Raw genomic sequence first — 25,036 nt, forward strand, 5'->3', positions numbered from 1 at the left:
TTGAGTTATGCATGGAGTCCAATCGGTGACCCACATCCTAGTCACTCCTGAGGTAGAAGAGCAATAGACTTTCTGTGACCTCACTAATGTTTACCACTCCATGATGGGTGCGCTGCTGCCTCTTGTTTTTCAAGCCTCTCTATAAGAACCCACTCACAGGCTACAAAAAGGAACCAGATCCACACTCTCGCACATATTCAGCCTCATCAGTTGCATCTTTGACCCCAGTGGTTTATTCTGAGCCATAATCTCATCTTGAAGAGTCTAAGGGCAAAATTTGGGATTCTGATTTGATCTTCGATGCCAATCAGACGTCCAACTTAGTAGTATGGTGGACAGACTTACTGGAGCAGCTAGAGGCCAGTTTCATATCCAAAATCTTTGGATACTTTTTGGATTTTTCCACCCTAGGTAGTTTTTTAAAGAACAACTAAACAATTGCACAACGTATATATGTTGAGGTTCATCAGGAGATGAAGCTATGACCCAGTTGCCATTGCATTATTAAGCCGCACATGTAGCAGCATATGTCCCTTCAGACCGGTGTGCGTGATAGCCATTGACTCCTGATGAACCCCAACACATAGGTGGGGGAAACACGTAGAGAGAGCTTTGGTTTTGTATTCGGACCATGAGACCCCTGGTGTTGAATAGATATCAAGAAATGAAAGGAGTATCACCTTGAAGTACACTTCAGATAAGTGGACCTATTGGAATCCTTGTATTTATTACGGTCTTGTAAAGATCCTATGGGTATAGTGAGGAAGGTTAGAGACAGTTTTCTAGGGAAAGCCGCCGAAATGGAGGCACCATTTCATCTATAGGGTGTGAGTGATGCAAGTCGCATCTCCATTGTTAGGTAGTGGCAAGATCTGTCCAGGGTCATCTATTACATCCTGGCTTTATGTACTAGCTAAAATATTTCCACTTTTTTAGTAATTAACCATAAGTGGTACTGTGAGATATCTCGTGGTCCTGTATCTTTTTGATTTGTGTTGTGTGTTTGTTTTTTTTTGTTTTTTTTCAGTGTGGGATAATATGGATATTTTTAGAGGTGATTAACAATACACTTGTATTTTAGATATTTAAATTAAGGTAGTCTCTGGGTACAAATTTAATTTACTGCCTTCTTGGAACTGGTTGTAAGCTGTATAGTAAAGTGCCCGGGACTGTCACATCTAATGGAGCGGCAATTCCGGGCGGCTGCTGGGTGATATTTTTAGGCTGGAGAGAGCCTAATAACCACAGTCCTCCCCAGTTTGAGAAAACCAGACCCCAGCTGTGGGGCTTTATCTTGGCTAGGTATCAAAATTGCCGTGTTTTGTTTTTTTTTTTGTTTTTCTTCTTTTATCTTATTTATTTCACTGTACCATATAGAACCGCCCACCGGCATCTGTGATTGTTGCAATCAGACAGCTGTCACTTAGCATTGGGACGGGTCTGACTGTAGCTAATTAGACACCGGTGGTCGAGAGAAGCAGTGAATATGTATGAGCCTAATGAGCGGCTTTGGAAGAAGAATAAGAGGCAGTGGGAGCAGTGTGACGGCCGCGCTGGTGATCGGTGAGCATGAAGCGCTTGAAGGGAGAGAAAATGAATTTATACTGGAACAATGTGGGTGACCTGCATTTTTTGTGACCAAAAAACGCAAAAAAAAAAAAAAAAAAAAAAAAGCAAAAATGAAAAATTTGATAGCATGCTTTTTTTCCTTGCGTTTTTTATCCTCCTCATTTATTTTAATGGGTTACAAAATGTGACAACGCAAAAAGAATGAACATGATGCTTCTTTTTTTGTCGAAAGGTTTTGACAAACTGCAGTCAAATAGACTGCAACGTGCAACAATTGCTCGTGTTGGTCCAAATAAACTGCAACGTGCCTACAGCAAATCTGAATTCTCATAGACTTTGCTGGGAAGTCAAAAGTCAGAACTTGCTGACAAAAAAACTGCACTAGAAAACACAGCGTGCGCATATAGCCTAATTTTTTTTTGTATATGTTCTATCAAGCTACATTTTTCAAATGTTAACTAGCTCTTTATTGTAGTATATTCTATTTACCTGTATATGTCCTAGGATCAGTATACTAACATTTCTGCTACTTTTCTTATGCTTTCAGCATCCTGTTCTCGGAAAGACAGAGACTCGCGCACACAACAGACGTCCTGGCGCGTGTCGCCAGATTTGAAGATGCTGAAGAGGTACAAGTCTCAAGTCCTTGAAGTGCGCAGCAAGCTTTCTGCCGTGAAGAGCCAGATATGTGAAGTCAGGAGCAGTAGTGCTGGGCCTAATGAAGGACAAGTAAATAGCCCCGGGGAGCTGGATACTTTAGCAACAGGAAATGGGGAAGGATGCAGCAAGTTACAAGAACTTGGAATGGAGTTGCTTAGAAAATCTTCTCTCGCAAGCTGTTATGTGAGAAACAGTAAGTCTGAAATTGCTCTATAGGATGTTGGTACACACTGAAACATGCACACCTGAGATTCCATGTTTTTGTCCTTTTTAAAGTCTCTGCTCAACAATATTTATTGACCTTTAATTTCTTATCCCTCCCCTCCATTATTCTCTTTCATGCACAGACTTGAGAAAAAAGTACACCCTCTGAATTCTAAGTTTTTACGTATCAGGACATTTAATTTAAAAAAAAATGGTCCTTTAGAAGGTTCTAAGATTGAGTAAATATAAAAATGGACAACAACACAAAAAACTAGACCAGAATACAGAAAGTGTGTGAAAAATTAAGTACACCATTACTGCTTCTTTAAGAATTAAGAGGTAAGTAGCAATTAGGTGATGAAAAATAAATCAAGGAAATTTGATTAGCAAGTGTGAACACTTCTAGGAAAGCAGAAGTTTGGCCAGCTTGCTGGTCTGGAGCATTTCTGGTTATGTCAAGGAGGAAAGACATTAGTAATTATCTTCGAAAAGTAATTATTGCTGGTCATCAATCTTGAAGATTATAAGGTCAATTTGAAATTCATCATTTTACAGTAAGGAAGATTATTCCCAATTGGAGAGCATCCAAGATAGTTGCCAATCTTCCCAGAACTGGACGTCCCAGCAAATTCCCCTCAAGGTCAGGCCTTGCAATTCTCATAGAAATTGCAAAAAGAAAATCAAGAACTGCAGAAACTATTCTACAGGCCTCAGTTAGCATGTTATCCTCAAGTTCATAACCATACTTTTAGAAAAGACCGAACAAATATGGTTTGTTGGGAACGGTCACCAGTAAAAAGCTTTTTAATAAAGAACATGGCAGCATGGCTAAAGTTTGCAAAGTAGCAGCTGAGGAAGCCACAAGATTTCTGGAACAATGAGCAATAATGACCTTTGTACAGACAAGACCGAAGTGAAGACTTTTGGAATATGCGATGTTTAGAGAAACCTAGCATATTGGCACAAACACTTCAAACCAACTCAAGCACGGTGGTGGAAGGGGCGATGATTGGGATTTGTTTTGCAGCCTCATGAGTTGGCACCTTGTAATCATTGATTCGAAAGAGTCAGATGTGAGGCCATGTATCCAAAATCCTAAAGTGGGTCATGCAACAGGACTATTAGTTCAAGGACACCAGCAAATCTACATCTGAATGACTGAGTTAGCCATTGCAACATCTGGTCCAGGCCTCAACCCAATTAAAATGCTGTGGTAAGACCATAGGAGGGCTACACATAAACAAATGCTCAGAAAACTCCATGAACTTAGTTATGCAGGGATTTTGTATTTTCTTCTTATGGGGGTGAGAACTTACAGACCGGTAGTTGCTAACTATCTGCCTATACTGCTCAATGCCGATCTTGGCCAGCCTAAAGCAGCTATATACCAGTCCTGCTGGCTATTCTGCGGTTTCCTGTGACTTCATGTCAACAGAGCAGCTTCTTCTCTTCCGCTCTGCTCTGGTATCGAGGCAATCCTGACAATATCATACTGATTGACGGGCAACTCCCCACTGCCTAACTAGCATTTTGACCGACCTGACTTTTGCCAATCAACTGAACTGTTATATTCACCTGTAGATCTATGTACCTCAGAAAGACCGTGCCTTGTGAAAGTATTCGGCCTTCTGGAATTTTTCAACCTTTTTACACATTTTAGGCTTCAAACATAAAGGTAAACATTTTAATGTTATGGTGAAGAATCATTAACAAGTGGCACACATTTGGGAAGTTGAGCAAAATGTATTGCTTATTTTAAACTTTTGTAAAAAAGAATAACCTGAAATTGGGGCATGCAATATTATTCGGCCCCTTTACTTTCAGTGCAGCAAACTCACTCCAGAAGTTCATTGAGGATCTCTGAATGATCCAATGTTGTCCTAAATGACTGATGATGATAAATAGAAGCCACCTGTGTGTAATCAAGTCTCCGTATAAATGCATCTGTTCTGTGATAGTCAGTGTTCTGTTTAAAGCACAGATAGCATCATGAAGATCAAGGAACACAACAGGCAGGTCCGTGATACTGTTGTAGAGAAGTTTAAAGCCGGATTTGGTTACAAAAAGATTTCCACAACTTTAACCATCCCAAGAAGCACCGTGCAAGTAATCATATTGAAATGGAAGGAGTATCATACCACTGCAAATCTACCAAGACCGGGCCGTCCATCCAAACTTTCATCTCAAACAAGGAGTAGACTGATCAGAGATGCAGCCAAGAGGCCCATGACCACTCTGGATGAACTGCAGAGATCTACAGCTGAGGTAGGAGAGACTGTCCATAGGACAACAATCAGTCGTACACTGCACAAATCTGGCCTTTATGGAAGAGTGGCAAGGAGAAAGCCATTTCTCAAAGATATCCATAAAAAGTGTTGTTTAAAGATTGCCACAAGCCACCTGGGAGACACACCAAACATGTAGAAGAAGGTGCTCTGGCCAGATGAACAAAAATCGAACTTTTTGGGCACAATACCAAACGATATGTTTGGCGTAAAAGCACACTGGGTCATCACCCTAAACACAGCATCCCACTGTCAGACGTGGTGGCAGCATCATGGTTTGGGCCTGCTTTTCTTCAGCAGGGACAGGGAAGATGGTTAAAATTGATGGGAAGATGGATGGAGCCAAATACAGGACCATTCTTGAAGAAAACCTATTGGAGTCTGCAGAAGACCCGAGACTGGGACGGAGATTTGTCTTCCAACAACAATGATCCCAAATATAAAGCAAAATCTACAATGGAATGGTTTAAAAATAAACGTATCCAGGTGTTAGAATGGCCAAGTCAAAGTTCAGACCTGAATCCAATCCAGAATCTGTGGAAAGAGCTGAAAACTGCTGTTCACAAACGCTCTCCATCCAACCTCACTCAGCTCCAGCTGTTTGCAAAGGAAGAATGGGCAAGAATGTCAGTCTCTCGATGTGCAAAACTGATAGACACATACCCTAAGCGACTTGCAGCTGTAATCGCAGCAAAAGGTGGCGCTACAAAGTATTAACTTAAAGGGGACGAATAATATTGCACGCCCCAATTTTCAGTTTATTTTCAATAATAGTTTAACATAAGCAATAAATATTGTTCAACTTCACAATTGTGTCCCACTTGTTGATTTTTCACAATAACATTAACATTTTTATCTTTAGGTTTGAAGCCTGAAATGTAGGAAAAGGTTGAAAAATGCAAAGGGGCCGAATACTTTTGCAAGGCACTGTACATGCATGCATATATATATATATGTATGCATGTATGTATGTATGTGTGTATATATCATATATATATATATATATATATATATATATATATATATATATATATATATATATATATATATATATATATATATATATATATATATATATATATATATAATATTTATGCATAAATCAATGGTAACAATGAAAGTAGAATTGATCAGTTATTCTGAGAAAATCTGTATTCAGTGAAGACTTTCCCATTACTGAGATGTCAGTGGTTACTGAGCTAGATGCAGAGCTCCGCCCCGCTCCTCCCTCTTCTATCTACATAGAATCTCATCAGTAATAGCTTCCATCTCCTATTTTAGTAATGGGAAAGTCTTCACTGAATACAGATTTTATCTCAGAATTGAGAATTTTGATGATGACTGACCAATTCTGGCAGAGAAAGAAGCAAATTTGTCTAAGATATACAGCTCTGGCAAAAAATTAAGAGACCACTGCAACATTTTCAGTTTTTCAGATTTTTCTCATAGGTATATTTTTGAGTAATATAAAAATTGTTATTCTATAAACTACTAACAATGCCTCTGAATTTTAAAACAAACAATTTTGAATTTATTTTCTGAAAATGAGAAATGGTCAAAATAACAAAAAAAAATGTATTTCTTTCAGACCTCAAATAATGCAAAGAAAACAAGTTCATAATCATTTAGAAACAACAATACTAATAATGTTGATTTCTGAACTCTTCCTGAGGTAAAACATTTTGTGGAATAACTATATTTAATCACCGCTTTCATGCGTCTTAGCATGCTTTCCACCAGTCTTTCACACTGCTTTTGGGTGACCTTATGCCACTCCTGGTGCAAAAATGTAAGCAGTTTTTCTTTGATGGCTTGTGACTATCCATCTTTCTCTTGATTACATTCCAGAGGTTTTAAATGGGCTTCAGGTCTGGAGATTGGGCTGGCCATGACAGGGTTTTCATGTGGTGGTCCTTCATCCACACATTGATTGATCTAGCTGTGTGGCATAGTGCATTGTCCTGCTGGAAAAAACAGTCCTCAGAGTTGGGGAACATTGCATGAGCAGAAGGAAGCAACTGTATTTCCAGGATAACCTTGTATGCGGCTTGATTCATACGTCCTTCCTAAAGTTTAATCTGCCCAATTCTAGCCTTGCTGAAGCATCCCAAGATCATCACCGATCCTCCACCAAATTTCAGTGGGTGTAAGACACTGGCTTGTACGCCTCTCCAGGTCTCCGTCTAATCATTAGACCAGGTCTTGGACAAAGCTGAAAATTAGACTCATCAGAGATTACCTTACTCCAGTCCTCTATGGCCCAATCCTTATGGGCTTTGGCAAACTTCAGCCTGGCTTTCTGTCACGAACCACCAGGGAGGGTCACTCAGAAATCCCCCGTGTTGGCCACCAATGTCACGATCGGGGGTAACAAGTGGGGGTCACCCCTCCTTTATACCTCCTGACCAACAGAGCACGTGATGCGCTTTCTAGCGCCCCTCTTATAGTCAGGCCAATTATGGAATTGCCCGACAATAAGCAAGGAGGCCGCTATACTACTTATGCCGATTATTGAAGGGTCCCCGGTGAGAGTAGGGTATATATTCCCCCGACCTCCGCGGGCGGAATATATAAAATCTCCCTGAATCTCACTGGCCTCCCCACAATAATCCTTGGCACAACTCGCTGCCACCAACCGCTTCACTGTAACTATTAGCCGAACACACAGACGTGGGATTCAAGATCGAGATAACAGAACAGCCCAAGATTGATTATATAATTTAATCGGCCTAAGCCACACTAGAAACTACAATATATACAATACAATAGGAGATCTACAGAATGTACATAGGTCAGAGTACAGTTACAATTAAAGCATGGTTTGCAAACAGGCATACACAGTTCCAGCAGTTACCTTACCGGGGCACGTTTTTCTCGGTTCCCACGGCTACCAATGGGTGAGTGTTTAGATGGGAGTTGCTTTAGTGAATTTTCACTTACTCCCTGACTGACGTTCCTTGTATTGTTTTTGGCCCCTCTGAGTAATGGGAATTGAAGGCTATTTGTGCCCGTCACCCTGGACACGTGCTGCAGTGTTTGCTGCATTGCACATGATCCTTGTTTGTGCCTAATGGGCAGTCTTTGACCCATGTATTATTAACTAAGGAGCCCGTTGATGATACTGATATACTCACACTCCCCTTCTGGTCTGTGGATCCGTGCCTGTCATCTGTGACTCTACTTTAGCCTGATCAGGATTTATGTCTTTTATTATGTGTATGTAATATCATTCCTTTTGTTATGTACTATACTCTAATAAATACTTTTGATATTTTTGCAAAAGTTGATACATTGATTATTGATTTAGTGGTCCTTGGTGTGACCCATGACTGCTTTTCCCCTGCTTCTCTTCGGTTGTGCTTATGTCTATTGGGTGCAGTCTTAATAACATGGTAAAATCGGTTGTACATCTTATCCACTCTTGTTTGATTTATGATCGTCAGATTGACCTTCTGGCTAAATCCGTGTATGAAGCGGCGGGGGCCGCGTTTTCCCCAGCCTTTGCAGCAGTGTGGGCCCTCAAAGCCATCTCTGCTAGTCTGGAGGAGATGCGTTCCCTCACCAAGGACTCTATGCCCGAGATGGTTGCCTTAACCTCTCAAGCTTCAGCTTTTTCTTCTTATGCCATGTCTGCCATGCTAGAGGCTTCTCACCGCACTGCGGTGGCTTCGGCTAATTCACTCGTTATCCGCAGGATCTTGTGGCTTCGAGAGTGGAAGGCGGATGCTTCTTCAAAGAAATACCTTGCTGGGCTCCCTTTTGCTGGTTCCCGGCTGTTTGGTGAACAGCTGGATGAAATTATTAAAGAGGCTACTGGCGGGAAAAGTACTTCCATGCCACAAACCAAGACCAGGAAACCTGCCCAGGGTAGGTTTCAGTCGAGGGTTCGATCCTTTCGTTCCTCCAACTGGTCGTCCTCTAAGCCCTCCGCCTCGTCCGCTACCTCAGCTAAGGACCAGAAATCCAGCTGGCGCTCCAGAGCGCGTCCGCAGAAGACAGCAGGAGGTTCTGCCACTAAGGCAGCCTCCTCGTGACTCTGTCCGATCCAGCCACATCCTTAGTCGGTGGCAGGCTCTCCCACTTTGGCGACGCTTGGTTTCAACACGTCTTCGATCAGTGGGTGAGAGATATCATCTCCCACGGCTACAGGATAGAATTCTCTTCCAGCCCGCCAAACAGATTTTTTCTCTCAACTCCCCCTTGCTCCAAGGCCGCCGCCTTCTCACAGGCCGTGGCAGTCTTGCAGGCCAACGGAGTGATTGTGCCAGTTCCCGCCCGAGAACGGTTCAGAGGTTTTTACTCAAACCTTTTCCTAGTTCCCAAAAAGAACGGTACCTTCAGGCCCGTCCTGGATCTCAAGCTTCTCAACAAGCTTGTTCGGGTGCGGCACTTTCGCATGGTGTCCCTGCGATCAGTCATTGCCTCGATGTCCCAAGGGGATTTCCTGGCATCCATCGACATCAGAGATGCCTATATGCATGTGCCCATTGCAGTTTCTCACCAGCGTTGGCTACACTTTGCAATAGGAGACGATCATTTCCAATTCGTGGCTCTCCCCTTCGGGTTAGCCACGGCCCCTCGGGTATTCACCAAGGTCATGGCAGCCGTGATTGCGGTTCTGCACCTTCAGGGGTTGGCAGTGCTTCCTTACCTGGACGACCTTCTAGTCAAAGCGCCATCCAGCGCAGACTGTCAGCGGAGTGTTTCGCTCACTCTCAGCACTCTAGCCCAATTCGGGTGGCTTGTCAATCTTCCCAAATCCACTCTGACTCCGACCCAGAGTCTCACGTACCTAGGGATGCAGTTCGAGACTTTGCCGGCACTTGTGAAGTTGCCCTTAGACAAGCAGCTGTCACTCCAGTTGGCGGTGCGCTCTCTCCTGAGGCTCCGCCGTCATACCCTCAGGCGTCTGATGCAGGTGCTGGGTCAGATGGTGGCATCCATGGAGGCTGTTCCCTTTGCCCAGTTCCATCTGCGCCCCCTGCAGCTGGACATTCTCCGCTGTTGGGACAAGCGGCCTTCCTCCTTAAACAAGTCAGTGGCTCTGTCGCCACGGGCCAAGAACTCTCTTCAGTGGTGGCTTCGGCCCCTCTCCCTGTCCCAAGGGCGCTCCTTCCTGGCCCCGTCCTGGGTGATTCTCACCACGTATGCCAGTCTCTCCGGCTGGGGAGCGGTGTGTCTCCACCACAGAGCACAGGGCACTTGGACTCCGTCCGAGTCAACCCTTTCAATCAATGTGCTGGAAATCAGAGCCGTACTTCTGGCTCTCCTAGCATTTCACCATCTGCTGGTGGGCAGGCACATTTGAGTCCAGTCAGACAACGCGACAGCGGTTGCCTACATCAACCATCAAGGCGGGACACGCAGCCGCCGGGCAATGATGGAGGTACAACGCATTCTTCAATGGGCGGAGGACTCCAGGTCCACCATATCCGCAGTCCACATCCCAGGCGTGGACAACTGGGAGGCAGATTATCTCAGCCGTCAAAGCGTGGACGGTGGCAAATGGTCCCTACATCCGGCAGTATTTCAGTCGATCTGCCGCAGATGGGGCATTCCGGACGTGGATCTAATGGCATCCCGTCACAACAAAGTTCCTGTCTACGTGGCTCGCTCCCACGATCCTCAGGCATTCGCCGCGGATGCTCTGGTTCAAGACTGGTCCCAGTTTCGTCTGTCCTACGTGTTTCCCCCTCTAGCTCTCTTGCCCAGAGTCCTGCGCAAGATCAGAATGGAGGGCCGTCGAGTCATTCTTATTGCACCGGACTGGCCCAGGCGAGCTTGGTATCCGGACCTGCTCCAACTGTCCGTGGAGATGCCGTGGCATCTTCCGGACCGTCCAGACCTGCTCTCGCAAGGTCCGTTTTTCCGCCCGAATTCTGCGGCACTCAAATTGACGGCGTGGCTCTTGAGTCCTGGATTTTGACGGCTTCTGGTATTCCTCCTGAAGTCATCTCCACTATGACTCGGGCCCGTAAGTCTTCGTCCACTAAGATCTATCACAGGACTTGGAAGATTTTCCTGTCCTGGTGTCGTTCTACCGACCATCCTCCTTGGCCGTTCTCCTTGACGACCCTTCTGTCTTTTCTACAGTCCGGTCTGCAGCTAGGACTGTCCCTCAACTCTCTCAAGGGACAGGTCTCGGCCCTGTCAGTTCTGTTCCAGCGGCGTCTCGCGCGGCTGGCTCAGGTCCGCACCTTCATGCAGGGCGCGTCTCGCATCATCCCGCCTTACGACGGCCCTTGGACCCCTGGGACCTTAACTTGGTTCTCACGGTCTTGCAGAAACCCCCCTTTGAGCCCCTTAGGGAGGTTTCTTTGTACCGCCTCTCACAGAAAATGGCCTTTCTGGTTGCTATAACTTCTCTCAGGAGAGTTTCTGATTTGGCGGCGCTCTCCTCGGAGTCACCTTTTTTGGTCTTTCATCAAGACAAGGTGGTTCTCCGTCCGACTCCGGACTTTCTTCCTAAGGTGGTCTCTCCCTTCCACCTTAACCAGGACGTTACCTTACCTTCCTTCTGTCCGGCCCCTGTTTATCGCTTTGAAAAAGCTCTACATACTCTAGATCTGGTGCGTGCTCTCCGGATCTATGTGTCTCGCACCGCTGCGCTTAGGCGGTGCACCTCTCTTTTTGTGCTAACCACAGGTCGGCGCAAGGGTCTCCCTGCTTCTAAGCCGACCTTAGCCCGTTGGATTCGGTCGGCCATTTCGGACGCCTACCAAATTTCGCAGGCTCCTCCCCCGCCGGGGATCAAAGGGCACTCGACCAGGGCTGTCAGTGCCTCTTGGGCTTTTCGGCACCAGGCTACGGCTCAGCAAGTCTGTCAGGCTGCCACTTGGGCTAGCCTGCATACCTTCTCGAAGCACTATCAAGTGCATGCTCATGCTTCGGCAGATGCGAGCTTGGGCAGACGCATCCTTCAGGCGGCGGTCGCCTATTTGTGAAGTTAGGTCCTGCCTACTTCTTAGTTTTATGTTTATTTCCCACCCAGGGACTGCTTTGGAACGTCCCAAGGTTTGGGTCTCCCAAAGGAACGATAAAGAAAAAGAGAATTTTGTTTACTTACCGTAAATTCTTTTTCTTATAGTTCCGTCTTGGGAGACCTAGCACCCTCCCTGTTGCCTGTTGGCAATTTTCTTGTTCCGTGTGTTTTCACATGCTGTTGTCGTGAAGAGTCCTCCGGTTGTTCCGGTTCTTGCTCTGTTCTACTTTTGGGTGGCTATTCTCCTTCAGCTTTTGCACTAAACTGGTTAGGACTGGTTGACCAGGGGGTGTATAGACTCAGAGGGAGGAGCTACACCTTTTAGGTGTAGTACTTTGTGTGTCCTCCGGAGGCAGAAGCTATACACCCAAGGTTTGGGTCTCCCAAGACGGAACTATAAGAAAAAGAATTTACGGTAAGTAAACAGAATTCTCTTTTTTTTCTAGCTTTACATGACTTGAGCCCTGCCTCTAGGAGCCTGTTACGAACTGTTCTTGCCGTGCACTTCACCACAGCTGCGTTTTGTAGGTCACTTGATGTCATCCTGTGGTTGCTGAGTGTCATTCGAATAAGATGACTGTCATCCCGGTCAGTGGAGAGTCTCTTTTGCCCTCTGCCGGTCTCTAGGTTTGTTGTCCCCAATGTCTTCTGCTTGACATTGTTGTAATTGACTGCTGTCTTAGAAATTTTAAGGATGGAGGCAACTCACTGTATTTCTCTGCTAGTAAAGTCAGAATTGAGCCCTTATTTTCCTCACTCAAGACTTTTTTTCAACTCCTTTGGCATGGTTAAGTTATTTTTCATTCCTACTACTTTTAGGATATTACTAGCATGTGTTTTGCCATCTAGCTTGTCCTATTGCAAGAGGATTGTGAAGACCACAGCAGTGTTTTATACTTTCCTTCGTTAACCTTTGTCCGGCTGAATAGGTACAATTGTAACTATTCCGTTTTAAAAATGCAATAACTTTTTCTTTTTTTTTTTTTTTTTTTTTTAGAAAAGCCGTAGAGGGCTGGAATTTTGTGACATCTCTGTAGTTTTGCAAAAAAAGACAGTTTGCGCTCTGATAATGCTAAAGTACGGAAACCATGAATGTGTGAACATGGACCTGCATTACTGCTAAGGAAAATCTAAGAAAAATTAGATATTTAGCATATAGAAATGGCCATTTGTATATCTGCCCAGTTGCCCCTTCACGGCATATCTCGTAACTGGGTACCTAACGCTATTCTGAAGCCTCTCGCTGGGTTAAAAACCTCCTGTGTATGGGCACGTAGGAACCTGCTATATATTCTATTCTATATAGCAGGTTCCTACTTGCCCATACACATGAGGTTTTTAACCCAGAGAGAGGCTTCATAATAGCGTTAGGTACCCAGTTACGAGATATGCCGTGAAGGGGCAACTGGGCAGATATACAAATGGCCATTTCTATATGCTAAATATCTTATTTCTTTATCGTTCCTTTGGGAGACCCAGACCATGGGTGTTTAGCTTCTGCCTCCGGAGGACACACAAAGTACTACACTTAAGTGTAGCTCCTCCCTCTGAGCTTATACACCCCCTGGTAGCCAGTCCTAGCCAGTTTATTGCTTTGTGTCAGGAGGCATACATCCACACATGCATTCTCATCTGATTGTTTGACTTTTGAAAGAGTTTGAAGAAAAGCGGGTCCATGTCTGGACTCCCGGCATGTCCTTCTCACCCCACTGTGTCGGCGGTGTTGTTAAGGTTGATTTACAAGGCTGCAGCCTTACATGCCGCGCTCCTTCACCATCCCTTTTGGGCTCTGGATTGAAGTGGGAGCCAGCACGGTCTCCATGCCTGGCAGGAGTCCGGTCTCCATCCACAGCCCCTTGAGGATTCTGTTGGACCGGAGCACTCATCCCCAGGGACATGGCCCTGCATCTCAGCAGCTAAGTACCTGAGACGTTTATGTTGGGGGTCCCGGTTCTTTATTGTAATGGGAGAGTATGCTGTATGTGATTGTTTTAACTTTTCCGGCGGGTTCTCTAGCTTTTGCCTGAGAACCGCGCCGATGGTGCCTGCTTGTCGGCCTCGCCGCTTAAATTTAGGCCCTGGCTTCGCCGGAGGCCTAGTTTCATTTTCCTGCCCTCGCATGTCACTCATGCAGAGGGACAGGTTCGGCTCCTCCCGGCGGCCGTTCTACACAGGGGAGGGACACTCCCCACTGCTGGGGCGTCCCTCCTTCCCTTCACTCTGCTCTGGGACATCCTGCATTCTGCATCTCTGCTGAGGTGCTGCGACTGGGGGACCGGGCTTCGGGATCTGGAGGGCACACAACACCACGCTCAGCGGTCTGGTAAGCCACAGCCGGTCTCCGGTTGTGGACCTCTGTATATTCTCCCTGGGGTTCATTCTCTGCAAAGCCCTCACTCCAGCAGCATGTCTCACACAAGGAGCAAGGCTCCAAAGCTTGATTCTGCATGCACTGCATGTAAGCTCCTGCTGCCTGAGCCGAGCACCTATCTACATTGTGATGTCTGCTCTAACTTGGCGGTGCCACAGCCTGGAGTCTCACCCCCAGTGGTCTCTCAGGCTGCTGCTGCACCTGTGATTGAACCCCCGGCCTGGGTAGAGTCCTTTTCTAGGTCCATATCCCAGTCATTTGCTGAGTCCATGGGACTTTTGTCCAGGACTTTGAATATGCATCAGCCCCCCTCACAGGGTGCCTCTAATACTCTTGACAGAGGACTCCTATCCTCTGACCTCCGTCCATCGGAGCTCACGGAGGATTCATCATCTGATCCCAGACCCCGTCCTTCTAAGAGAAGGCGCAGGGTTTCCTTCCCCTCCCCATCTCACGGCTCTGTCTCAAGAGCTGACTCTCAAGATGAGGAGGATGCCTTCACTGGGGGCTCGGAGGCTATGTATCCCATCGATTTCTCTGAGGGTGACTCAGATCTTAGTGATTTGATTGCTTCTATTAATTCTGTGTTGGATCTCAATCTGCCAGTGTCAGAGGAGCAACTCTCTTTGGCAGAAAAACATCAGTTTACCTCGCCTAAGAGAGTGAAGAGTGTGTTCTTTAACCACTCCAGTTTTCAGACCGCTGTGACCAAACCCAGGGCCTGCCCTGACAAACGCTTTCCAAAGCGTGGTTCTGATGACCGGTTTCCATTTCCACCTGAGGTGGTCAAGGAGTGGTCTCACTCACCAAAGGTAGACCCTCCGGTGTCTAGGCTCTCAGCCCGGACCGTTGTGTCGGTGGCTGACGGCACATCACTTAAGGATTCCACTGACCGTCAGATTGACCTTCTGGCCAAATCTGTGTATGAAGCTGCGGGTGCCGCGTTTTCCCCGACTTTTGCAGCAGTGTGGGCTCTCAAAGCCATCTCTGCTTCTCTAGAGGAGATGCATTCCCTCACCAAGGAATCTATGCCTGAGATGGTTACCTTAACTGCTCAGGCTTCAGCTTTTTCATCCTATGCCATGTCTGCCATGCTAGAGGCTGCTCACCGCACTGCGGTGGCTTCAGCTAATTCTCTTGTTATCCGCAGGATTTTGTGGCTTCGAGAGTGGAAGGCAGATGCTTCTTCCAAGAAGTTTCTTGCTGGGCTCCCTTTTGCTGGTTCACGGCTGTTTGCTGAACAGCTGGATGAAATCATTAAAGAAGCTACTGGCGGGAAGAGTACTTCCATGCCACAAACCAAGACCAGGAAACCCGCCCAGGGTAGGAATCAATCGAGGTTTCGTTCCTTTTGTTCCTCCAACTGGTCATCCTCTAAGCCTTCCGCCTTGTCCGCTAACTCCGCCAAGGATCAGAAATCCAACTGGCGCCCAAAAGCGCGTCCGCAGAAGACCGCAGGAGGTTCTGCCACTAAGGCAGCTTCCTCATGACTCTCGGCCCGCTCCAGCCACGTCCTTAGTCGGTGGCAGGCTCTCCCACTTTGGCGACGCTTGGTTAAAGCAAGTCTCCGATCAGTGGGTGAGAGACATCATATCTCACGGCTACAGGATAGAATTCTCTTCCAGCCCTCCAAACAGATTTTTTCTCTCAACTCCCCCCTGCTCCAAGGCCGCCGCCTTCTCGCAGGCCGTGGCGTCCTTGCAGGCAAACGGAGTGATTGTCCCAGTTCCCGCTCAGGAACGGTTCAGAGGTTTTTACTCAAATCTCTTCCTAGTTCCAAAAAAGGACGGTACCTTCCGGCCCATCCTGGATCTCAAGCTTCTCAACAAGCACGTCCGGGTGCGGCATTTTCGCATGGAGTCTCTGCGATCAGTCATTGCCTCTATGACCCAAGGGGAGTTCCTGGCGTCCATCGACATCAGAGATGCCTATCTACATGTGCCAATCGCAGTGTCACATCAGCGTTGGTTACGTTTTGCGATAGGAGAGGATCATTTCCAATTCGTGGCTCTCCCCTTCGGGTTAGCCACGGCCCCTCGGGTATTCACCAAGGTCATGGCGGCAGTGATTGCGGTCCTGCACCTCCAGGGGTTGGCAGTGCTTCCTTTTCTGGACGACCTTCTGGTCAAGGGTCCATCCAGCGCAGACTGTCAGCGGAGTGTTTCGCTCACTCTCGCCACCCTAGTCCAATTCGGGTGGATTGTCAATCTTCCCAAATCCACTCTGACTCCGACCCAGAGTCTCACGTACCTAGGGATGCAGTTCGAGACTTTGCCGGCACTTGTGAAGTTGCCCTTAGACAAACAGCTGTCACTCCGGTTGGCGGTGCGCTCTCTCCTGAGGCCCCGCCGTTATACCCTCAGGCGTCTGATGCAGGTGCTGGGTCAAATGGTGGCCTCCATGAAGGCGGTTCCCTTTGCCCAGTTCCATCTGCGTCCTCTGCAGCTGGACATTCTCCGCTGTTGGGACAAGCGGCCTTCCTCCTTAGAGGTTAGTGGCTCTGTCGCCACGGACCAGGATCTCTCTTCAGTGGTGGCTTCGACCCCTCTCCCTGTCCCAAGGGCGCTCCTTCCTGACTCCGTCCTGGGTGATTCTCACCACGGATGCCAGCCTATCCGGCTGGGGAGTGGTACATCACCACAGAGCACAGGGCACTTGGACTCCGTCCGAGTCAGCCCTTTCAATCAATGTGCTGGAAACCAGAGCTGTGCTTCTAGCTCTCCTTGCCTTTCACCACCTGTTGGCGGGTAGGCACATTCGAGTCCAGTCAGACAATGTGACAGCGGTTGCCTACATCAATCACCAAGGCGGGACACGCAGCCGCCTGGCAATGTTGGAGGTCCAACACATTCTTCAATGGGCGGAGGACTCCAAGTCCACCATATCTGCAGTCCACATCCCTGGCGTAGAAAACTGGGAGGCAGATTATCTCAGCCGTCAATCCGTGGACGGTGGCGAGTGGTCCCTGCACCCGGCAGTGTTTCAGTCAATCTGCCGCAAGTGGGGCACTCCGGACGTGGACCTAATGGCATCCCGTCACAACAACAAGGTTCCGGTTTACGTGGCTCGCTCCCACGATCCTCAGGCCTTCGCTGCGGACGCTCTGGTTCAAGACTGGTCCCAGTTTCGTCTGTCCTACGTGTTTCCCCCTCTAGCTCTCTTGCCCAGAGTCCTGCGCAAGATCAGAATGGAGGGCCGTCGAGTCATCCTCATTGTACCGGACTGGCTCAGGCAAGCTTGGTATCCGGACCTGCTCCAACTGTCCGTGGAGATGCCGTGGCACCTTCCGGACCGTCCAGACCTGCTCTCGCAAGGTCAGTTTTTCCGCCCGAATTCTGCGGCACTCAAATTGACGGCGTGGCTCTTGAGTCCTGGATTTTGACGGCTTCTGGTATTCCTCCTGAAGTCATCTCCACTATGACTCGGGCCCGTAAGTCTTCCTCCGTCAAGATCTATCACAGGTCTTGGAAAATTTTCCTGTCCTGGTGTCGCTCTTCCGGCCATTCTCCTTGGCCATTCTCGTTGCAGACCCTTCTGTCTTTTTTACAGTCCGGTCTGCAGCTAGGACTGTCCCTCAACTCTCTCAAGGGACAAGTCTCAGCTCTATCAGTGCTGTTCCAGCGGCGTCTCGCCCGGCTGGCTCAGGTCCGCACCTTCATGCAAGGTGCGTCTCACATCATTCCGCCTTATCGGCGGCCCTTGGATCCCTGGGACCTTAACTTGGTCCTCACGGTATTGCAGAAACCCCCTTTCGAGCCCCTTAGGGAGGTTTCTTTGTATCGTCTTTCTCAAAAGGTGGCCTTTCTAGTTGCCATAACTTCTCTCAGGAGAGTCTCTGATTTGGCTGCGCTCTCCTTGGAGTCACCTTTTTTGGTTTTTCACCAAGACAAGGTAGTTCTCCGTCCGACCCCACACTTTCTTCCTAAGGTGGTCTCTCCCTTCCACCTTAACCAGGATATTTCCTTGCCTTCCTTCTGTCCGGCCCCTGTTCATCGCTTTGAGAAAGCGCTGCATACTCTAGATCTGGTGCGTGCTCTCCGGATCTATGTGTCTCGCACCGCTGCGCTTAGGCGGTGCATCTCTCTTTTTGTGCTAACCACAGGGCGGCGCAAGGGTCTCTCTGCTTCTAATCCGACCTTGGCCCATTGGATTAGATCGACCATTTCGGACGCCTACCAGAGTACTCAGGTGCCTCCCCCGCCGGGGATCAAAGCACACTCGACCAGAGCTGTCGGTGCCTCTTGGGCTTTTAGGCACCAGGCTACGACTCAACAAGTCTGTCAGGCTGCCACTTGGACTAGCCTGCATACCTTTTCGAAGCACTACCAAGTGCATCCTCATGCTTCGGCATATGCGAGCTTGGGCAGACGCATCCTTCAGGCGGCTGTCGCCCACTTGTGAAGTTAGGCTCCGCCTACTTAGTTTTTTCTTTTTATTCCCACCCAGGGACAGCTTTGGAACGTCCCATGGTCTGGGTCTCCCAAAGGAACGATAAAGAAAAAGAGAATTTTGTTACTTACCGTAAATTCTTTTTCTTATAGTTCCGTATTGGGAGACCCAGCTCCCTCCCTGTTGCCTGTTGGCAATTTTCTTGTTCCGTGTGTTATCACCGGCTGTTGTCGTGGACAGAGTCTCCGGTTGTTCCGGTTCTTACTCGGTTTTACTCGGTTCTACTTGTGGGTGGCTATTCTCCTTCAGCTTTTGCACTAAACTGGCTAGGACTGGATACCAGGGGGTGTATAAGCTCAGAGGGAGGAGCTACACTTTTAAGTGTAGTACTTTGTGTGTCCTCCGGAAGCAGAAGCTAAACACCCATGGTCTGGGTCTCCCAATACGGAACTATAAGAAAAAGAATTTACGGTAAGTAACAAAATTCTCTTTTTTTCTTAGATTTTCCTTAGCAGTAATGCAGGTCCATGTTCACACATTCATGGTTTCCGTACTTTAGCATTATCAGAGCGCAAACTGTCTTTTTTTGTATTTTCTGTCATGTTCAGTTGTGCGCCTGTTAACATGTCAGGTCGATGAGGCTGAGTGCAGGCAGTCTTTTTTTGTCTATCTCTGTAGTTTTGGTCCAGAATATATTGGCCAAATTTCAATAAAATCTCTCTACCCCCTTCTGAGATAAGGGGTCGAGATATTTTTGCATCCATTATGCAGCCTGACGAAGGTTAAATAAGATTTGGTTCAGATGATCACCTAATCAGAAGCTTAAGTAGAATGAGGTGTATTCTGGTTGGAATTCAACTGACACTGGAATGGAATGGCTGTCAGGCACGTAGAGAAGCTGATTTTTATAAAACTGCGCAGTGGTCGCTTAATTTTTGCCAGAGCTGTATTACAAAGTTGCATATTTTCATATCTATTGATTTATTAAATTAAAACGATGGTTCCGCTTTAAGGCTTGCTTCACATGCTTCCACAATGCATGTTTATTCTGCAGTTTTTGACTAATTTTAAATATCCTCTAAACATAGCCATTGTAGATGTGGAGATTTGTAGATGTGATTTCGAATACATTTTGACTGGAAAATCTGCAAATTGCTGTGTATTAATGCATTCACTTGATCTTGCACATAGTGTTGCATCCTTAAGTTTAACCTGATCCATTTGGTCTTTTCTCCACACTCCTTCGGTATATGATTACTAGTCCACCAAATTTGTAATATGCCATGCACGAAACAAGAGGTTCTTTCAGCGAATGGAACAGATTACCGAAGCCCGTTATACCACCATCAAGCTTTTTACATTAGTAAGATGTCCTGAAATTGGGTGGTATTGCTTTAACTACACTCGTCACCTTTTGAAAAAGATGGAAATCCAGAAGTCCCCTAAGCTTCACACCTTTAATGTCATTGCAGACAGGAGCACACTAATAGATTTTTTGGTATTGCATTCTTGTTCTACCAGTCCAAATAAAGGAGGACAGAGGGGGGGTGGGGTGCACTTTTTATTTTTAGCAACTTTTCTTTACTAGCATTCTAGTGTTTTTTCTCAATTGGACACATCTGTATACATGTATTTGTTATAATGTATACATGGTTATATTATTTATTTATTTTTTTTTTAGGATTTTCTTAAATTGACAGTCATTTTAATGTCAAACTTAAATACTAGCCAACTTTGTCCTTTTGCTGCACATTTTTCATTAAAGAGTAATGATTACTATGATAAATAGCTTTCAGTGATCATAGAAGACTGCAAAAAATAAAAAAATAACCGTAAAGGTTACCAATGACAACAGGCAATTTTGCCATATTTTAAGAATTGCACTCTGCAGCGTATTATCCTAGTAGCCCGAAATAGAAATAATGTAAAATTCCTTCCTATGCCGCAATTTATTTTTATTTACACATTCAAATTTATGAAGGCGTTTCACAGAGGACCCTTAAAAATAAGGGGAATATTGTGAAGTTTTTAAAGGAATTTCTAGGGGGGTCTTGTTTTTGATTACTTTATAAGCATCCTATAGCTGAAATGAAGAAATAATAATAATTAATATGCAGTGACTTCCCTCTTTCTCAAGTCTCCCACTCTGTTACATGGTCCTTTCCTTGCTCTGTTACATGGTCCTCCATTTTTGCTGTTTTTCTTTGTTCCGGCAATTATTTGATGTTCTTGACCAGTGAGTGAAGTAGCTGACCAGAGTGATGACGTGCTCTCCCCCATTAACTGCTTCAGGCATACAGCATCTCATCACTATGGTCAAGTAAAAGAGGAATCCTAGAGAACCATGGAACACGTGGCATAGGATTGGTAGGGAATTGAGGTGTTTTGCCTTTTTTTTTTAATCTATATGCTCTTCAAATAGTGGTTTTACAAAAGTTCAAGACACCTAGGGTGTTGGTGACCTATCCTTAGGTGGTGGGGATCCATCCGCAGGCACCTCTAGTGGTCAGTTGATAGAAGGGACTGTTACTTGATTGACCAAGCTATACAGGTGCCGGAGCAGGCAAAACAGAATGTATAGTGCTGTGCCTGATGCCTCATGAAGCAGGCGCATTACTCACCAGAGCTCTTTGGCCCTGTTAGATGACCTGACATGGAACCTACCCTGGGGCCTTAGAGACTTGTACAGTTAAAAGGGAGGTTCTAATTCTTGTTCTCTTATGCGAATGGTTGTGAATAACATTTTGTGTATGGTTTGGCTGTACAAATCACGTTAAATACAATTCAACTATTTCATGTTTTCAGCAACCAACAAAAAATGCAATTCCCCCAAGCATTCCCGAAACAGTGAAAGAGCCGGAAGTCTTTCCTTACGGCGCGCGGTTGACAATGGGGACAGCAATCATCGTGCTAAAGGCGATGCTCAAGTTCCTTCTGAAGGTATTGGCTTGCTAATATTAACAAATCTTCCTTCATCATCACTATTGCTGTTTTTGTTGAATTCTAATAATATAAATGACACATACAGGAATGTATGTACAGTCTGTTATTTAGCTGTTACCATATGAATTTTATTCCTCTGAACAATGCAGGTTTACTATGAACCGTGCATAACTAATGTATAGTCACAGATGTAAGAGAATTCCACATAATGCTTCCCTGGAGCACTTTAGGATTAAAAGAGGATTCAACCAGAGTTGATTTAGCTTTATTCTTTAAACTCATTGCAAGGAGTAGGTTTAATATTGTACATACATGTCATGTTCCTATATAGATTAGTGTGGGGGTCCAGCTAAGTTAGGCTGCTTTCACATATCCGGCTTGAGCTGTGCGGCTCAATCCGGCTGTGCAAGCTATGCAACGGATGCGGTGAAAACACCGAATCCTTTGCATAAGTTTTTCCCATGCGGCACGTCCGGTTTTTGCCGCTTGCGGCATGCTACTGAGCATGCGCAGTGGCAAAAACCGCATGCGGCGGCCGGATGCGTCTTTTGCCGCATCCGATCGCCATAGGCATGCATTGAAAAATGCGCCGCATCGGTAGGATGCGGCGCGATGCGTTTTTTTTTTTTTTTTTTTGCCGCACGAAAAAACGTGCCAGGCAACGTTCCATCCGGCCGCCGCATCGGCTAAATCTGCCGCATGCGGCAAAAACCGGATGGAACGCAAGGCCATGCGGCACAATGCGGCACTAATTAAAGTCTATGCAGGAAAAACGCAACCGGCAGCAAAAAAAAAACCAGTTGCGATTTTCCTGCAAAGTGACGGATTGTGCCGCATTGCAGAAACCGGAGGTGTGAAAGCAGCCTTACGCTAAGTTCACATTTCTGTTGTTTTGTATCAGTCACATGCGTCGCTTGACGCATGTGACTGATGCGTTGTACAACGGGCGACAACGGATGACAAAGAAAAGAATTTCATTGTCAGACTCCGTTGTGTGCGGGAGGGGGCGGAGCTGAGCGGGGGGCGGAGCAGAGCGGGGGGGCGGAGCCAGGCGCTGAGGATGTCAGTGGCATTGCTGCGGTCTGCATGGCTGGGGACAGGTGAGAGTGTGAGTGAGTGGAGTGAGTGTGTGTGTGTGTGAGTGAGTGTACACATGCGGAGTGCAGGAGGGGGCGGAGCCGAACGGGGGGCGGAGCCAGGCGCTGAGGATGTCCGTGGCAGTACTGCGGTTTGCATGGCTGGGGACAGGTGAGTGTGTGAGTGAGTGTTGTGAGTGTGTGTGTACATGTGCGGAGTGCGGGAGGGGACGGGGCCGAGCGGGGAAGTGTCGGCCTCCCTGCACATATAACCAGACTAAATATCGGGTAAAGCAAAGCACCCGATGTTTACCTTGGTTACGGGCGTACACCGCTTAGCGCTGGCTCCTTGCACCATAACCAGGGTAAATATCGGGTAACCAAGCAAAGCTGGTGACGTGTGCAGGGAGCTAGAGAGCATGCGCAGCGAAATCCGACGGATTGCACTGCTCAAAAAACGTTACATGCTGCGTTCCTCCCGCCCAGCGGTCAGTCGTTCCACGACTGATCAGTCGGGCGGAGGGTGCAACGCAGCATCATCAGTCACAATCCGCCGCTCATACAAGTCTATGGGAACAACGGAATCCGCTAAACGGAGTCCGTTGTTTACCAGAGCAGCGGATTGTGACTGATACAATTTTTAACGGAAGTGTGAACCTAGCCTTAGAGAATAAATAGCAATGCTCTGTAGGAAATAACAGTATATAAATTTAGCTTTCTGCATACTGGTCTAATGTCATGAAGGGTCAGACATTGACTTGATGGAAGATACCTCCGTGGCGCGTGGGAGAGAGCCAGTTTGCATAACTTCTGATGTACTAACACAAGGTTGTCGTGTTTTCAGTCTGTAACGGTAGCAACAAGAACAGCAGCAGCAGACATGGCTCTCCAAGATCTCTAGGTAATGGAAGTCCAGAGACACCATCCAGCTCTAAAGCAGATGACAGGCAGCCGGACCTCCTCAGTGCTGAAATCCAAGCTATGTGCTTAGAAAAATCCAGGAAGATTGTTACATTGGGGTATGTATGGGGGGTTTTTTTATTCTGGTGATCCATTTAGAAGTTTTTATCTGATTGCAGTTCTAGTTTTGGGGAACTTGTAAATTAACCACAAAAGAAGACTAGCTCCCATGTGGTATGATAGGTAGGAACTACTTGCTGTCAGCTCTGCCCATCAACAAGACACAGATCTTATTGATGCCAGTCAACAGTGCACAACTGTGGTAGTGGTCTTCACAGAAGCAGAACATATCATTTAAACCCAATTGTGTTATACGTATACAAATAATGTAGGCCAAGGGTTTCCGCTTGTTGCTCTTTCCGGTCATCCCCTACTCTCAAGTCATCATGCCTAGGGTCATCATGCCGGTGACAATGTGGAAAAAGGATGGGCATGAACCTATTGCTTTTTTTTTACTTCTAAAATTTCTTTGGTAATGAAAATACAAAAACCTGTACCAGTTCAGATTAGAGCCAGTGTGTGGTGGATATCTTATTTAAATGAGTTACATGGGCTTTTTCTCTATGGAGATTCTCATTCCCAGATGCTGATAATTTTATGCCCCTCCTCATATAGGATGTAACACTCCGTCCTACATCTGGTGCGGGTGTATTAAGCTGACTTACGTGACAACCACCCTGTAAGGAGAGGGCTCAGTTATGCATTCAGCGAATACCTCTAACTGCAGCAACCAGAGCTAGCTCCGATCGCTACTGTTCAACCATTTAGATGCTGCTTGCACACTTTAACAGCTGCATTTTAAATTTTTGCAATCCATGTGTATTCCCAGCGTGACATGATTGTTTGGTGCTGATGAGTTACCATAGTTAGGTGATAACCTGTTGATCGGTGGGTGTTCCACCACTTGGATGCCCAAGCGCCATTACATGCATATTCTATTGGGCTGCCAGGAAAAGCAAAGCTTAGCACTCCCATAGGTAATGAATAGCAACAGTCAAGCCATTCAAACAGGGGTAAAGGTTTCCCATTCTGCTGATTGGTGAGGGTCCAAGTGGTCCTGGGAGAACTTATTTTAACTGGACAATTCCTTTGTCACCTAGGAGGACTAGAAATAAATTGACAGTTAAAAGCTTTTATAAAATAAAGTTTGAATAATCGCCCCCATTTTCCCAATCCAAAAATAAAGACATAAAAAGCTTATCCTATTTATCACTGTGTTCTTTGAAAATTCAGGCTATTAAAATATATAAATGGCCTATACCGTAAATTCCTTTAAAGTACAGTTAAAAAAAGTTGTTTTTTTTTTTCTTCTTCGGCCCCCAAAACCTATAATAAAAAGTGATCAAAACATTGTACTTTTAAAATCATACCAATACAATTTAACCAAGTAATAAGCTCAATTGACTGCAAAATTAAAGTTATGGGTTTCAGAAAATGGCAACACCAGTTCTGATTCTTTATTTCTGAAGTCAAGTTTTTGTAGCCCAACGAGCCCTGTTGAAACCATTGAAACCAACTCAATGGAGTAAATGGTTTATTCTCAGCACTTTAAATTTTGTTCCCATTTTGCAGGACGGTAAATAGTAAAATGAGGGGT

At 46.3% G+C, this 25,036-nt stretch overlaps 1 protein-coding gene across 2 annotated transcripts in view; it reads left to right on the forward strand.

Annotated features, from left to right (window-relative positions):
* The window catches only part of TRIM37 (tripartite motif containing 37), a 253,245-nt gene that overhangs the window by 201,413 nt on the left and 26,796 nt on the right, over nucleotides 1-25,036 (forward strand). For both annotated transcript variants that reach the window (XM_075336298.1, XM_075336299.1), the window contains exons 19-21: nucleotides 2,117-2,422; nucleotides 21,266-21,400; nucleotides 23,324-23,498. In XM_075336298.1, coding sequence (XP_075192413.1) covers nucleotides 2,117-2,422; nucleotides 21,266-21,400; nucleotides 23,324-23,498 — 616 coding nt within the window. The remainder of the gene's footprint in view (nucleotides 1-2,116; nucleotides 2,423-21,265; nucleotides 21,401-23,323; nucleotides 23,499-25,036) is intronic.

This window comes from Anomaloglossus baeobatrachus, chromosome 2 (assembly GCF_048569485.1).
Source record: "Anomaloglossus baeobatrachus isolate aAnoBae1 chromosome 2, aAnoBae1.hap1, whole genome shotgun sequence".
In the NCBI taxonomy this organism is placed as follows: domain Eukaryota; kingdom Metazoa; phylum Chordata; class Amphibia; order Anura; family Aromobatidae; genus Anomaloglossus; species Anomaloglossus baeobatrachus.